This window comes from Sinocyclocheilus anshuiensis, unplaced genomic scaffold (genome assembly GCF_001515605.1).
Source record: "Sinocyclocheilus anshuiensis isolate Anshui unplaced genomic scaffold, SAMN03320099.WGS_v1.1 scaffold248, whole genome shotgun sequence".
Taxonomy (NCBI): Eukaryota; Metazoa; Chordata; class Actinopteri; order Cypriniformes; family Cyprinidae; genus Sinocyclocheilus; species Sinocyclocheilus anshuiensis.
In genome coordinates this window covers 634,217-646,626 of record NW_015555734.1, presented here as the reverse complement: position 1 = coordinate 646,626, position 12,410 = coordinate 634,217, and the positions used below count along the sequence as shown (strand labels likewise).

The window sequence follows — 12,410 nt, the reverse complement described above, 5'->3', positions numbered from 1 at the left end:
CGCGTAGCGTATTTTAACCATGCAGCAAACCTTTTTAAATATTTTGATAAATTACTGAAAAAAATAAATAATTCAATGACTTTTTAAACCGTTTAACTGATTGTATTAATAGGTCAAAATTCTTACGGTCGGTTAATGAACATCCCTAGTTAGTGCTGCTCTGAACATTTTATCAATAAAATAAATATGAACTTAAAAGCTACAGAACATTTCTCACTAGCAAGGTAATACAGTGCTGTTCTTGAAACAGATGAACTTACAGTTTTGCTAATAGTAGAGACGCTGCTGCCGAACACTGTTGAGATGCACAAACTGAGAGGTAATTCACACACGTGTAATTCTTTCTCTCTCTCTATAATAACTTAATTATTAACTGCATTAGTCTGCTATCAACGGCTCAAGCCTCCATTACTAAGTCTAAAATTCCGTTTTGGAATTAGCAAAGTTGCATTAAAGTTACGTTTTGGAAGCGTGGGATGAGATGCTTAAGACATTAGTTCTACACGCAAGAGCGTTTTAAGAACAAAAACCTGACGAATGTCTTGAAATACATCATCTTAACAATGTCTTTAGGTGTGGTAAGTAGTTTACCACACCCGTAGTTTAAGCGGAATAATTGACTCTGGTCCGTTGAATAATTAGAAAATAACACACACATCTGACGCTTCGTGTCGTAGCCGCATCACCACCTGGGCTGTGCATTATTTTCTAATAATTCAAAGAGCCGTCATCAATAACTCCTTAAAAAATGTTTCCCTCCACCAAATCTCCAAAATGTACTATCAAAGTGGTATGGGGTTCAATTATGGTACCGGTACGACAATGCCATTTGACACAAAACATAAGTGTGTCGATTGTATGACTTCAGTAGGCTTCTATATATAATATTTATTAAATAAAATTTCTCATTTTGTGCTCATCGAGAAAAAAAGTCTTACAGCTTTAGAATGAGTAAATAATGACAAACTTTCAGTTTTGGGTGAGCAATCCCTTGATCTCACATTATATTGAAGCTCCTCTCAGGGTGAGTGAAGGTGTTATCTTGATTACACGATGATGTTGTCTATCACTGCCCAGTGACTAATAACAAATAAATCTGAGAAAAAATAATTGGAACTGATTGTAAAATACATGTTCTCTTTACCCTTATTTAACTATATCTCAATCTGTTTTATCCATCTCTGACTCCCAATTTGAGTGAGTGTTTGTGTGTGGAGTAGTAAACTCTCTGACCCATAAAAACTCTCAAGCTGAGTGTGTTTATGTGTGTATGTGTATGAGAGAGCCTGGCAAGAACACATTGTTCCCATTCAGGAAAGGCGAGGAGCACAGCCATTAGGCAGAGAGACAGAAGAACATTTTATACACAAAAACTCAGGGTCCTCCTCCTCCTCCTCCTCCTCTTGCACCACCAAATTAGAACATTGGCCTCCATGGCGATCCAAGGCGAGCCTAAAGCATGCCTGCAATGAAGCATTCCACACCTAGCACATGACTCAGCCTTCACTTTACCACAGCACAGCTCCCGCTCTGCACTGCCCCAGTACAGTGAGGCCCACTGTTGAAACCAGACCTGTTTTTTGTCCAACAATAACGTAGATCCAAAATGCAATCTGTCATCAGAGCATTCAGCATTATAACATGTTGTACATTTTGAATTTGTGAAGAAAATAGGCTGCTTTTCCATGTTCTGGGTTTGGCAGGGCTGTTGCCTGCCTCTGATTGGTCAATTTTCTCATCCAATCCTGGGATTATTGAGCTCACCTCCCAAAATGGATAAGAAAAAAATTAAAAAGTGAATAAGAGAGAATGAGAGAAACACATCGAGGCCCGATACTTACACACTTTTTGTTGGCATGTTATTATAAATATTCTCTCTCTCTCTCTCTCTCTCTCTCTCTCACACACACACACACACACATAATCCTTTCTCCCTGCATTATAAAGGATGTGGCATTGTGTGTGAAATGTTTCAGGCATGTACAGAGTGACTTTGAAAGGGAAATGGAAAGGGCATCGTAGTTAAGAAAATACATGGCCTTGTGTTCCCTATATGCACACATACAGTGAATGTTCTTTAAAAGGATAATTCACCCTAAAACAAACATCTGTCCTTGTTTACTCACCCTAATATCATTCTTAGCTTGCATGCTTTTCATTTTTTGCCGTTAATAGTGATCTTATCTGTCAAGACCCAAACTTGACAAATACACACTAAATACGTAGTCTGTATCAAAGTCAACTTGAATTAAATATTTTAACCATATTTTCTTTATTTTTTATATTATTACAGTTTCAATATTCATTCTGCTTTCTAAATTTAGATGATTAATACTGATTATTTTATTTGGTTTTTAACAAAAACAAAATATATTTTTTTCTTTTATAAAATTTAAAATTGTCCATGTACATACGATCAGAGATCAACATACAAGTTTCATCTTGCGATTGATACTAACTTGTTTACTGAGTGTTGCAAGGCAATATTTTAGAAATAAGCCAATAAATAAGAAATTATTTGATAAAAAATACAGTAATATTGTAAAATATTATTATAATTGAAAATAACTGTTTCTATATTCATTGAATTAATATTCCTTGTAGACTCTACCTTTTTTGATATTTGCAATGTCCTTGTTACTACTCTATAAATTGTAGTAGTCAGTATTTGTCAGTAGCTGTGGAGTTGGATCCTAGATTGTGACCTAGTGGTTCAGTGTTGGCTCACTTATTACATTACTGATGAAGAGACCAGGCTGATTAGAACCTCTTGTGCTAAATTAGACCATCACAGTGATGCCACAACCTCATTACTTCATTAAACACAAACCTTCATTACATCTTAATTACTGTCTTTCTTACTGTGTCTCTGAAGAAGTACTTTTTTTTTCAGGATGTTTTGATGTCGACTTTTTAAATGAGGGATTATGGACTGCAGTATTACATAATGCAAGGAGTAAAGTAATGACTTAATAGTGAATCAAACTCAGTGTTGTTGCAGTGAATAGAGAAACCTGATTCTTTTATACCATGTGTTAAATAGTCACATGATGTTTTACTGTCATGAAAATGGGCCTAGAGTTCATTCATAGAGGAACATTGTGTGTATATTATTTACAGTGCTGAAGAGACAAGTGAGCCCAGAGGAACTTCAGGCTCCCGGTGGACCTTACATAAAGAAGACATTCACAGTAAGTCACTCACACACACACACACACTCCTGCCAAATGTGCTCAGGCTCCAAGCTCTAATTGCATAATTTACTATGTTTGGTTCTGAGAAAGTTCAGAACTAAAAATAGCGAGAGGAAGTTTTTCCTCAGATGCATGTGGCGGTGATTCTAACCCTCGACTTGATCAACAGGAAAATCCAACTGCAATTTAGGAGCCTTTGAAATTCAGCTGTCATGTACCTAACTGTGTCTTGTCTATGTATTATGAATAAATTGTATCCACTGATAGTGCCGTTTAAAATCAGTGCTGAATGCAATATGCACAACAATATATAACAATATGCTCTGACAACCATTTTTAAACCATATTGCTCCACCACTGCAGTACTGACATCTGAATTGAATTTTTTTAATGACCAAATATATATACACAATCTTAAGTTAATGTGCTTGGATGCATGTGTTTGCAGATTGTGGGAGACGCAGTGGGCTGGGGATTCGTGGTGAGAGGAAGTAAACCCTGCTACATCCAGGCAGTGGACCCTGGCGGACCCGCTGCAGCAGTGGGAATGAAGGTACAGTAGTCATCCTGCAAAAGGAAATTTATTGTAGTGAGAAAACATTATGTCCGTATTTTATTCTATTTTGTCCCATTTTACAGGGATGCAAACTAATAAGCCAATAGTTATTTTCAAGTTATGGCCAATAACCGATAAATGGACACAACCCACTCCGATGGCTCTTTAAGGGATAGTTCATACAAAAATGAAAATTTGCTGTTAATTTACTCACCATTAGGCCATTCAAGATGTAGGCAACTTTCTTCAGTAAAACACAAAAGATGATTTTTAGCTGAACCCATGATCCTTGGTCATTTGTAATATGCAAGTCAGTGGGTGCCGCCACTTTGAGAGTCGAGAAAATAGGTACAGTTATACAGAGCTGGGTAGATTACTTACTAAATGTAGTCCATTACTGATTCCAAATTACATGACATACATGACGATACACTTTTGACCAAACTCATTTATCACATTGATTTAAATAGAATCATGTTGTACCATATGTATATAAAAATACAAAGAGTAAGAAAATATATTCCATTCATTGTAATTAACAACATGAAGTGCATTAAACATTACATTACGTCAAGGTTTCCCAGACTGGGGTTCGTAAAAGAACTGGAGGGGGTTCGTGAGTTTAATGAAAAGCTAAAAATGAATTAAATCATAAAAATTTAACATTAAAATAAATAATTTTAAAATAACAAATCTAAATAAAACACTTACTAAAAAATGAAATATTTGATCTGTTTACCTGCGTGTCATGTGACCATTAACCAATGTTAGAGAACCGTGAACATGCAGATGTGATACTTAATTATTAAAATATTTATTATAAAATGGATAGTTCCGGTCCTTGATTCTGATTGGTTGAGCCAAGTTCGAAGCTGTTGTAAATTAACTACAAACATACACCTTTGTTTACATTTGTGTGTTGCTCGGCAACCACTTTGTTGGAACCACAACCGTTTCTGAGGAACTACATTGTTTGGCTGAAGAATAATGTTTTTATTAATATCATTACATTTTATTTGCTCTATTTTATTTTGTGAAACCTTACTACGTATATGGAATAACCGTTTTATAATAGCAATAAGCCCCGTGAAGCCGTGGTTTACAGTGAATTTATAACAGCTAAGGGGCGTTGTTAGGCACGATGCGAAGAGGAGAAACCACAGGTTCTTGGGGCTTATTGCTTTATTTTAAAATGTCAGGGGTACTTCAAGTAAATATATTTGGTGAAAGAGATTCAGATGACAAAAATGTTTGTGAATGCCTGCATTACATGTAAATAAGAAATAATGTGAATTTGTGCATTTTAAAAGACAAAAGCCTTCCAAAGACAATAGTAATACATGGTTAAATAACCTACTGAGTGATAATTCAAATAAAAAATGAATGTGTTCATCAGTAGTTAATGCAATGTTGAAACACTTCTTAAACCTGAAATGATTTTTGCAAATCCAGTGGTCAAATGCTGTACAGTATAGCTAACTGACTAGTGACTGGTCTTTGTGTGAATGTCCACAAAACTGGAAAACTTTCTGAATGTATATAAGCTATTTTATATAGTCTAATTAAGAAAGGAACATTTAAAAGATGAAAAAGAAGAATGATGGAGAATCAATAAATTATGTCATGTAATCAATAAAAAAGTAACTGTAGTCTGATTACGAGTTTTTAAAAATGTAATTTAATCTAATTACAAGTACTTAATTTTTGGAATCTGATTACGTAATCCAGATTACATGTAATCAGATACTACCCAGCTCTGCAGGTACATTATAACGCAAAATTAACACCTGCAGCTCCTGACAATATATTGGGTTTAGTCGGTTTATATTATACCGCGCATATGTCATCATGCGACTGAAAGCTTGAGCTCCAGGACCATTTGCTTGAGGTTGTGGATTACTAATGTTTAATAATTAATAATGTTTTTGGCAAATTTTCATGGGCGAAATCCAGTCATTTCTATAGAAAGCCACGTGATTGTGAATTTCATATTTCATATTTCATTTTACACTGATTTTGCACCGGGTCAAGTAGGTCATGCAAATTTACCATGCTGGCCAACAGAAAGCTTCTTGGTTTTGAAGGTGACTTCTGTGTGAGCTGTGCATCATAAATCGCTACACTATTGACAATAAACAATGGATTTTTTTTCACCAAAATTTCACTGTGACCGCACCTTTGAGGGAAAGTGCTTTTTATGAAATAGTGCTCGTATAGGGTTTAGTTTTGCCATATTACATTGCTATTCCTTTAAATTAATGCTAGATTATGATCTAAGAGATAGAGATGATAGAGATTACAAAATACTCAACTACACTAACCTACCCACAGTCATTTAGGTTTGACCTTAAGCACAGTACACGGAGTAAAGCAATCATAAGCAATCATACGGAGTGGAGCAATCATAATGTCCTTTGGTTGCTGATGTGAGTACATTCACCTCAAGAACACTCAAAATATAGCCTGTTTTCCAGATGTTTCTTCATGCATACTGGATGTGTGTGTGTCTAATTTACAGTAGTGACAGATGGAATAATACTTGCCATTTAAACAGTGACCCTAATTTACACCCATAATGAACCATTATGGTTATGCAACTTAAAAAAACAAAACAAAAAAACTACTCCCTCAGCGTCACTTCTGAATGCTCATTACATATGGTCATGTTTGCAGACTGAGAATGTGCTTAGTCTGTTTCTGAGCTAAAAGCGTTGTGCTATTTAAAGACAGAGGCTGTAATGCTGCACCTGCCCTGCTCTCAGTGCCATCTTTTTGTTGTAATGAACATTGTTGCATTTAGATTTATTATTTATTATATATAATAAAGTAGAATAAATGTTGAAATAAAGTGTTATTTTATTTGATTTTAGAAAAGGGAAAGACCTGTTAGTATTTAATTCTGTTATGTTTAAATAGGTTCTGTTCTTTTAAGTTTTTGTGGTTACCATTGTGCTGAAGAGTACAGCTTGTGGTTAGGTTACATAAAGGTATAGACTACACTGTATGTTGCTCTATGAACAAACACTTAATGCCACTGACAAGTAATATCTTAATTGTTCAATAAATTTACATGCAAAATTAGCTACATTTAGGATGTGCTATACTAGCTGTTATTTTGAAGTGATAAAAATAAGATCAGTTGGTTCCAGGGCACCACTCCATTTATGAGTGAATTATATTAAAACTAGTTGGAACTATTTCATTTTTAAGATTAAAAAGGGTGTTTATGCTACAAATGGCTTAAAAAATGGTGTTTATGCTACAAGTGATTAAGTTCCTGTTGGTTGAACATAATTTCATTAGAAGCTGTCATAACTCAAAAAGACGGATGTAAACTGAGCCAAGCATTTGTTTTTAGGGTGTACCTCTTAGCACAAAGATTACAACTGCTGAGTTGTACACATGCACCAGTGAACAAATTATGCCAAAACAGATGTTTTGAACACATGCTGACAATTAAGCAAAATGGCAAGCTTTCAAATGTTGCTTATTTATCACTTGATGCTCATAACGGTAATGGTATGACTCCTTTCTGATGGTAGTGCCATTATGGGTTTACCAGGAAGGACATAAAGGCTATTACATTATTCATTTGCAGAACCTCTCCGAGAATTAATATAGCTGATTTTAAAAAGCACTCCTTTACTGTTCTCCTGAAAGGTGCAATTGTGTCATGTTGCTGTTCTGAGAAAGATTATGATCCGTTTATTGTGTCATATATGTGGTTTATATGCTCTATATTCATTATGTTGTTTTTCAGCACTTTTATGTCTTTATCAAAGTACAAAAAGGGTGTATCAAGTGTAACCAAACAAAAGTTTTGTTGTTTTGCCTCATTACAGTTTACTCATTCTCATCTCTACAGGTGTGTCAGTTTGTGATGGCGGTTAATGGAATGAATGTGCAGAATCTGGACTACAGGACTGTCAGCAACCTCATCCTCACTGGCCCCAGAACAGTGTTCATGGAGGTTATGGAGAAAGCAGAATACTGAAGATGAGCTCACAACAGCTCTTTAGTGTTTCTGTTCTTCTCTATCTCTTTCTCTTTGCTGGACTTTCTTCAGTGGGTCAATGTTCTGTTCAATGGAATGTTCAGAGAAGTGAACTCTTGATTCCGTTCATCATTTTGATTCAAACCATTAGCTTAAAGAGCATGACACTAATCCATGCTTTGAAATCCATGCCTCCCATTGGCTCCTCATTGACTGTTACGGGTCCATGTCAGTTAAGACTGTAACTGGACAGCTTATGGGAAAAGCAGCTGCCAAATATCATTTTTAACTGAACCGAAGCATTTAAAACACTCTTGGTAGGTTTGCAGAACCAGTGCCAAACTAATATATGTGTGCCATTCAGGTGAGTGCACAATTCAGGGCTCTTTTACGACTGTTTCATCATTTAGAGTTTAGGCTGTGAGATTTAGAGAGTAAAGGAATACAACACTGTATCAGGTATTTTTTTACTTTGGTTAATTAATGGCATCACATTGTGTGGTTAGTTTTAAATAACTATTTTATAATCCCTGTCATGCTTGCCGGGACTTAGTAAAATAATATATATTGACATCCATCCAAATGCAGGGGACAGCCAACAACAGCACTTACAGACTTTAAGTGAAACTTGAGAGTGAATGTTTAAAACGCTACGCACATCTGAAAGATGCTGTTGTACTGTAACTCATGCCTTGTTTTAAAAGTATCTTGTGAAAGTAGTTTAAAGTTTCTGTCTTTTGTCTAAATGCCATCAAAAAGGCCAGTAGTTACCTGTATAATGCTAATATTATATGACAACATTGAAAATATCATTTTATAAAAGAGTTACGGCAGAAATGTTGTGTGCTTTACACAAGTTTGAGAACGCAGACAATTTAATAATGTGCATTATTATTCCGGATGTGTTTTTATTCAGGTAAGTTGCTATTGACTTTAACTAACCAGCTTAGTGATTATCTTCAAACCTTTAAACTCTTGGTCCACTTTAACAGAGGTTGATATGAAAGAGAAAAGTGGCCTAAAAAAACGCAAATTATGAATTGTGGTCACGGTCAGAGACATTTCGGAACACAACTATGCTCAAAACTGAGTTGTGTGTCTATACGAGTCTGCTTTCATGTACTTGCGTAGAGTATTTTTCAGGCCTTACTCTTAACTTTAAAACTTACTGCCATGAAAAATGTAGAATAGTCATGTAGTGTCTTTATAGAGTAAATCAGTCGATAAGACAACAGTCTATGAATTCACTCACCAAATTATGTAACTAGTTTAAGAAATACATTTGTAATTCTATCTAAGGATTTATTAGACAAATTGGAAATATACAGTAGTGCTGTATATGCAAACTCCTATATGCATGTGTATTGTACAAAGCAGGCATCTGTGTAAGACATGTCATGACAAGACATGTCTATAATGCGCTCATCTTCCACATATTCCTCTGTGGAATTTTTTTTCTTTCTTTTTTTTTTTTTTTGCTGGTTGCTTATTGTGCATCGATACTCATTTGTATCAATGAGAATGACAAACAGTCGCATCATGATCTTTTGTTTTTAATGGAAGTAAGCTTGAAACTTCTGCCTTAATGACATGTATTGTGCTGCTAATTTTCACAGATGGTCACGTAACAATAATGGTAAAGTCCTCGTTTAAAGACAGTATAGCTGAAGATTTTGGGGGTGATAATGACAATCAGCATCAAGGTAGTCTGTTAAATACTGGGCCAGATATGTGCCACATCTTTCTCACTGCCGGAAGTCTGAGCTAATCTAATAATCCTACAGTTCTTCTATCTTCTGTTCTGAAAAAGAATAAAAAGGAGATTTTCATCCAAAACTGGAGTTCAGTGCAGCTGAGTGCAATGCACATGTGTCTGTTTAAAGGGATAGTTCACCGCCAAAAAATGAAAATTCTGTCAACATTTACTCAACCTCAAGTTGTTCCAAACCTGGATGGGTTCGTTTCTTCTGTTGAACACAACAGAAGTTTTGGGCAAACTATCCCAAGGAGTAAACTCATGGTACCATAGTATTTCTTTGTGCAGCTTTAAATCATGATTAGTGTGTTTTCATAAATGTTTTATTAAACGCCTTGATTTCATTTAAAAACCGTCTTCTGTGTCTTTAAACCACACAATTCTTAAAACCCACATAATTCATATCCGTAATCTCTCTCTCTATTAAATTCTATTACTAATTATTTCATTGTAACATTTTCAAGCGGGCATGGACTCCACAGGTTAGTGATAAAACCTAAAATATTCTTTATAGGCTACTTCCAATTAAAATTTGAATGCCAGATTTTCAGTGCGGCCTCAGACTTTTGTATTGCTAAACTGTATACCACATGTATTCATAACCAGAGACAATAACTGTATCTTCCCACATGCGTTTTGTGTACAGAGATAACGTAATGCTGTTGACATCCTGAATTTAGGTTTACTAGTGCCACCTGTTGGTTAACGAGACTTTGCGTATTTTTATTCATTTTCGAGCTCCAAACATTGAGGTAAATGTACCGTTTACTGTTACTGTTAGATGTTAATGTCTTTTTTTTTCACAGTCGTTTAGGAGTAACAGTAGACCCATAATTGATTGTCCAGTTCTTTATCGTATCGCTAGAGGGCAGTTTTACTCTTTGCCTCGTCTGATATGACGTTCACTTCACTTTAATGCCGTTGTATTAAAAGTTAAAATATTGATCGTCAGCAGCCAGAACAATGTCAAGACGACATTACTTTAAAACAACCGACCAACTGTGTAATCTTTGTTAACGCCGCGTTATAAATGTTCCACGTTTTTCCATTTCCTGTCTACATGCTTCCTACTGAGGCAATGCGCCTTTCCACGATCTTTTAAAGTGCTCTTCTGTTTTAGTATATTAATCTTACCTGTTGTCTGAATGAAACACAATGCAACCACATTAATTTTTCCTCCCTTTCCCTTCAAGCAAAGCTTAAATTTGCTCTGGCTGTAGGAGTAGACAAAGTGAGTTGTGAGTGTTGAAAAGAGGATCTTGGGTAATTCCCTGCACACTAAATGAGGTAAGAGCAAACAAACTGACATTTAACCTCTGTCTTAAGTCAACCATCCCTTGCTGAGGCGGTTACCTGGGTTTAATAAGTAATACTGAGTTGTTAAGTATATAATTTTATTCGTTAATCAAATCTGTCAGGATAAGAGCTGAAAGATTTACAAGATGTGATTAGAACAGAACAAATAAATCATGATTATTGCAAATTAATTTAATGGGTGACTACAAACTATGTGACAGAACAGAAGTGCAACATGTGCATTGTTAAACTGCAGAAATGAAGCTGTGAATCAAGTGCTTCAGAACAGCCACATTTTGTCTATGTAAGTGACCATGCAAAGGTTTAATGTCCTAAAGCAATGCTCTGCTGATGATACCCAGAAGTGGGAGGGTAAGGGAGTCTAAATGCTTTCTTAGTTCAATAGGCCACACAGTTCAGTGAAAGCTGATGAATCTTATCAGATGCCAACCGCTCCTTACTTGATAATCCCTCAGTCCCATTTCAAAGCTCTGACCAACATGTTTCCAGTATATATACAGTATATATAAAATGAAAAACTTAAAGAAAAAATTGAATATTTTGGTTCTTTTTTAAAGCATGTATGTATATGCATACACACACACACACACACACACACACACACACACACATTTATAGCATCAGTGGAAAAAATGATTGAACAAAAACAGAAAAAAAAAATTCATACATGCATTCATTCATACATACTTACATTTATGCATTTGACAAACACTTTTATCCAAAGTGACTTAAATTGCATTATATATAATTGTATACATTTCTACATTTTAACTTGCATACATTGCCGCTACTCTTATACAGGCCACATACCCCTTGCGCTTTTATGAGCATAGAACATGGCCCAGCTCATTTATGCAAGATATCACTGTTCAACAGTGCAGTTATGTGCACTGATTACATTCACAGACGGTCTGTGGAAAATATTAACCTTTTATGTTAATGATGAATCTTTTGTGTAACCTCCTCACGGGCGAGTTGAGAGGACTGGGCAAATAACAATTGCCACTTAAGGGCATGGCTCATCAGCCCCTTCATACTATTCAAAAGAGTCTGGAAATCTGCCAGATTTATATGAATATGCAAACTTGAGCCATATTTCATGTCCTTCCCAGTTTGCTAAGGGATGCCATATTAAATAAACACTGAGACAGGCATATTCACTTTATGGATACAAACAGCTAGTGGAATTTCAAAGATCGATATGCACTGGAATAGTCCATGCCACGGCCGTGACCCCTGTGAAGCCTCTGAGAATATTTGTGTTCTTTATTCCTAAAGACCTTTGATCATCTTTGAGAGGTGTGTCCATTTTGTTACCATGTGCATCTCTACAATTCAATCCATCCAAACATGGTGTGTGTGTGTACTGGTTTATATATCCTGGTGGGGACTTAAACCTGACTACACACAGACTCATGGGGACTCGTGTCACGGTGGGGACCTAAATTGTGGTCCCCACAGGTACAAACGCTTATAAATCATACAGAATGAAGTTTTTTGAAAATCTAAAAATGCAGAAAGTTTCCTGTGAGGGGTAGGTTTAGGGGTAGGGTTGGTGTAGGGCAATCGAATATAGGGTCTGTGCAGTAGAAA

General features: G+C 35.7%; 1 protein-coding gene across 2 annotated transcripts in view; it reads left to right on the top strand.

Moving 5' to 3' along the window:
• LOC107673035 (DEP domain-containing mTOR-interacting protein-like) overlaps window positions 1-9,269 on the top strand; it is a 36,773-nt gene extending 27,504 nt beyond the window's left edge. For both annotated transcript variants that reach the window (XM_016466464.1, XM_016466463.1), the window contains 3 exons: window positions 3,121-3,191; window positions 3,643-3,747; window positions 7,616-9,269. In XM_016466464.1, coding sequence (XP_016321950.1) covers window positions 3,121-3,191; window positions 3,643-3,747; window positions 7,616-7,744 — 305 coding nt within the window. In that variant the 3' untranslated portion in view covers window positions 7,745-9,269. The remainder of the gene's footprint in view (window positions 1-3,120; window positions 3,192-3,642; window positions 3,748-7,615) is intronic.
• The last annotated feature ends 3,141 nt before the right edge of the window (window positions 9,270-12,410 follow it).